The sequence below is a fragment of the Wasmannia auropunctata genome, unplaced genomic scaffold (genome assembly GCF_000956235.1).
Source record: "Wasmannia auropunctata unplaced genomic scaffold, wasmannia.A_1.0 LD336092.1, whole genome shotgun sequence".
NCBI lineage: Eukaryota > Metazoa > Arthropoda > Insecta > Hymenoptera > Formicidae > Wasmannia > Wasmannia auropunctata.
The window spans coordinates 3173019-3175591 of NW_012026798.1; the positions used below are offsets into that span (position 1 = coordinate 3173019).

The 2573-nt window shown below is 24.7% G+C and overlaps 1 protein-coding gene across 1 annotated transcript; it reads left to right on the forward strand.

Moving 5' to 3' along the window:
* The first annotated feature begins 49 nt into the window (after window positions 1–49).
* LOC105447799 lies at window positions 50–1860 on the forward strand. The gene is made up of 5 exons (XM_011686005.1): window positions 50–181; window positions 701–832; window positions 1300–1353; window positions 1547–1583; window positions 1659–1860. The coding sequence occupies exons 1-5, from the start codon at window positions 100–102 to the stop codon at window positions 1858–1860; spliced, it is 507 nt and encodes a 168-aa protein (XP_011684307.1). The 5' UTR covers window positions 50–99.
* Window positions 1861–2573: the final 713 nt, after the last annotated feature.

A 2573-nucleotide genomic window follows, 5' to 3' on the forward strand; every position in this document is an offset into this window, starting at 1 on the left:
GCTCTTCCGATCTAAATTATAGATTTAATTCCCTGTTCATGGATTGTTGAAGATGGCAAGAAAACATTTTGTCTTTATCCACCAAAAGAATATTCAAAAATGGTTGGACAATGGTCGAAAAAATCTAGAGAGCCAAATTTAAAATGGGAAAAGACTGAAGTAGAAATTATAAAATTTGCTCGTAAGTGCTACGTTTTTAGAAAAAAATTAACAAAAAAATGTATCTTAAATTTTGTTAAAATTATTTTAGTTAATAGTAGAAACGCCACTAACTTTGTTAGACTTTTGTCATGTCTTCTATGGTAATTGCGATAACTATTTTAACTCTTGTTGAATCTATTTTACTTATCCCTTCAGACCTGATTTCTTAAAAATATTTACAAATTTGTTATTTTGTTAATGGTTTGACACAAATATTAAATTTATATATTTTTTGTTTATATAACTTTACACGCATGAAATTTTTTATGCTTTTTGTATTATATGCAATTAATAATATTTTTGTTGCCATATTTTTTATTTAAATAGAATAAATTATATATTATGTGTAAATATATTTTTTATAGATATTAATTATGTGAAATGTATATTTTATATTTAAAGATAAATTACGTACAACGTATCTGTAAGAATTTTTTTAAATATTAAATATTTAGTATTTAATATTAGATATTAATATTTAAATGTGTATTTGCATTAGATGATTTTGCTCAAGGCGAACGCCGAATATCACGGTACGAAAAAACTTTATATGTTCAGAGTAGCAGTGAATATGGTGATTTGGGAGACTCGGAAAATGATGAATGTGAAGAAATCTCCCAAAAACGCACTCGTAGGTCCTCAAAAAAATTATCAAATCGTGCTGAAGACTCTTTGCATAATATTCCGTGCTTTAATGGTACAATTTTTATTTTTATTTTTTATAGGGTTGGGTAGAGTCTAGTTAAAAAGATAAAAGTTAAGTTGAAAAGTTAAATAATTTTAAATACTTTAATAATGTATTTTGCCCAGCCCTGATAATGACGTAACCTTCTTCTAATATAAAAAAAAATGTATTCTATTTATATTTTTACAATTATTTTTATATCTTACATACGCGCGAAGATTATACACAACAAAGTTCTAATACATCAGGTAGCAACAAAGAAGATAGAGATAAAGAATATTCTGATGGTTCTACCCATATTTTTTCACAAAATAGCAATAATGGTATAAAATAAATATAATAAATATAATATAATATAATAAATATAAATAAAAAAATATATATATATACATAAATACATAATTCTTTTATAGAACATGATAGAGAAAAGAGTCCAAGATCAAATAACAATAGAGAAATAACAATAAGTAAGTAGTAAAGTAATTTTTTGAGTAAATTAATAAAATATTAAATGTTCGATTACATGAACGAATAATACAAGACATTTTATGATTGAAAGCGTAGAAAAAAAGATATTATTTCAAATGCAATTCGTACACTTATTGTTAGCTAAGGTAAAGATAGCAAATACATATTAAACTCTATTACGTTATTATTCAGATATAAAAGATTTAGAAATTATGCTTAAGGAACAAAAGCAAGAAATAATAGAAAAAATAAAAACGAATGTTAAAAAAGAAATTAAAGCTACCAAAAATAGCATTTTATACAGTGTGCGCAGAAGGCAAGAGGAAATAAAAGCTAAAATGGTAGTGCGATCACACACATTGACAGGACAAAGCGAAATCGACTTACAAAAGGAATTAGGTCTTGATAAACCTTTTGAAACGTTGGAAAAATTTGTAGTCTTTGATAATCGACTAAAAGATGATGATTTCAATTTAGTGATGGTATTTTTCATAACATTAGGGTAATTCCGGTATATACGCCGCATCTATTAAAAACTTAATTTATCAACTATTATATACCAGTAAAAACTTTAGACTGTACTACTATGAAAAAATATTAAGAATCCAAAATATTTATTTTTTATATTAAAACAATTTTTTTAAATCCTTGCATTTTTGTCGCATAAAAATATGGATAAGTTATACAATCATTCACGGGTGAAATGAATGACTCAAAAAATATACAAATAATATAAAGAGCTAAGCACTTGTATTTTGCTATACTCTATTCTTTACAATTTCTCTACATTTATGTACCACGAAATAACCACGAAGTTTTTTATATTTCCTAAAATAATCATTTTATGTAGATTATAACTTATGGTTGCGTTACTTATTATAATAATAAATTGATTTAACTTACAATAATTTTATTAATATTAATAGTAAAAAACTAAAATCATAACACAATATTAATATAACAAAGGTATGTAACAGAGTGGTTGCGAGAAAATTACTTTCATTAATTCTTCTATTTTTTTTTACTTCTGCGGCATAAATCATCGCGCGGCGTATACCGAAGTTACCTTACAAAATATTACTCTTTTATGATAATTTTGAAATATGAATATCAATTTACAAAGTATTATACAAGATATAATTATATTCCTTTACAGAAAGATTACATATCTCTGATAGAAGCAGGAAGTAGAGATATATCAGACGCAATTAAGCGTATT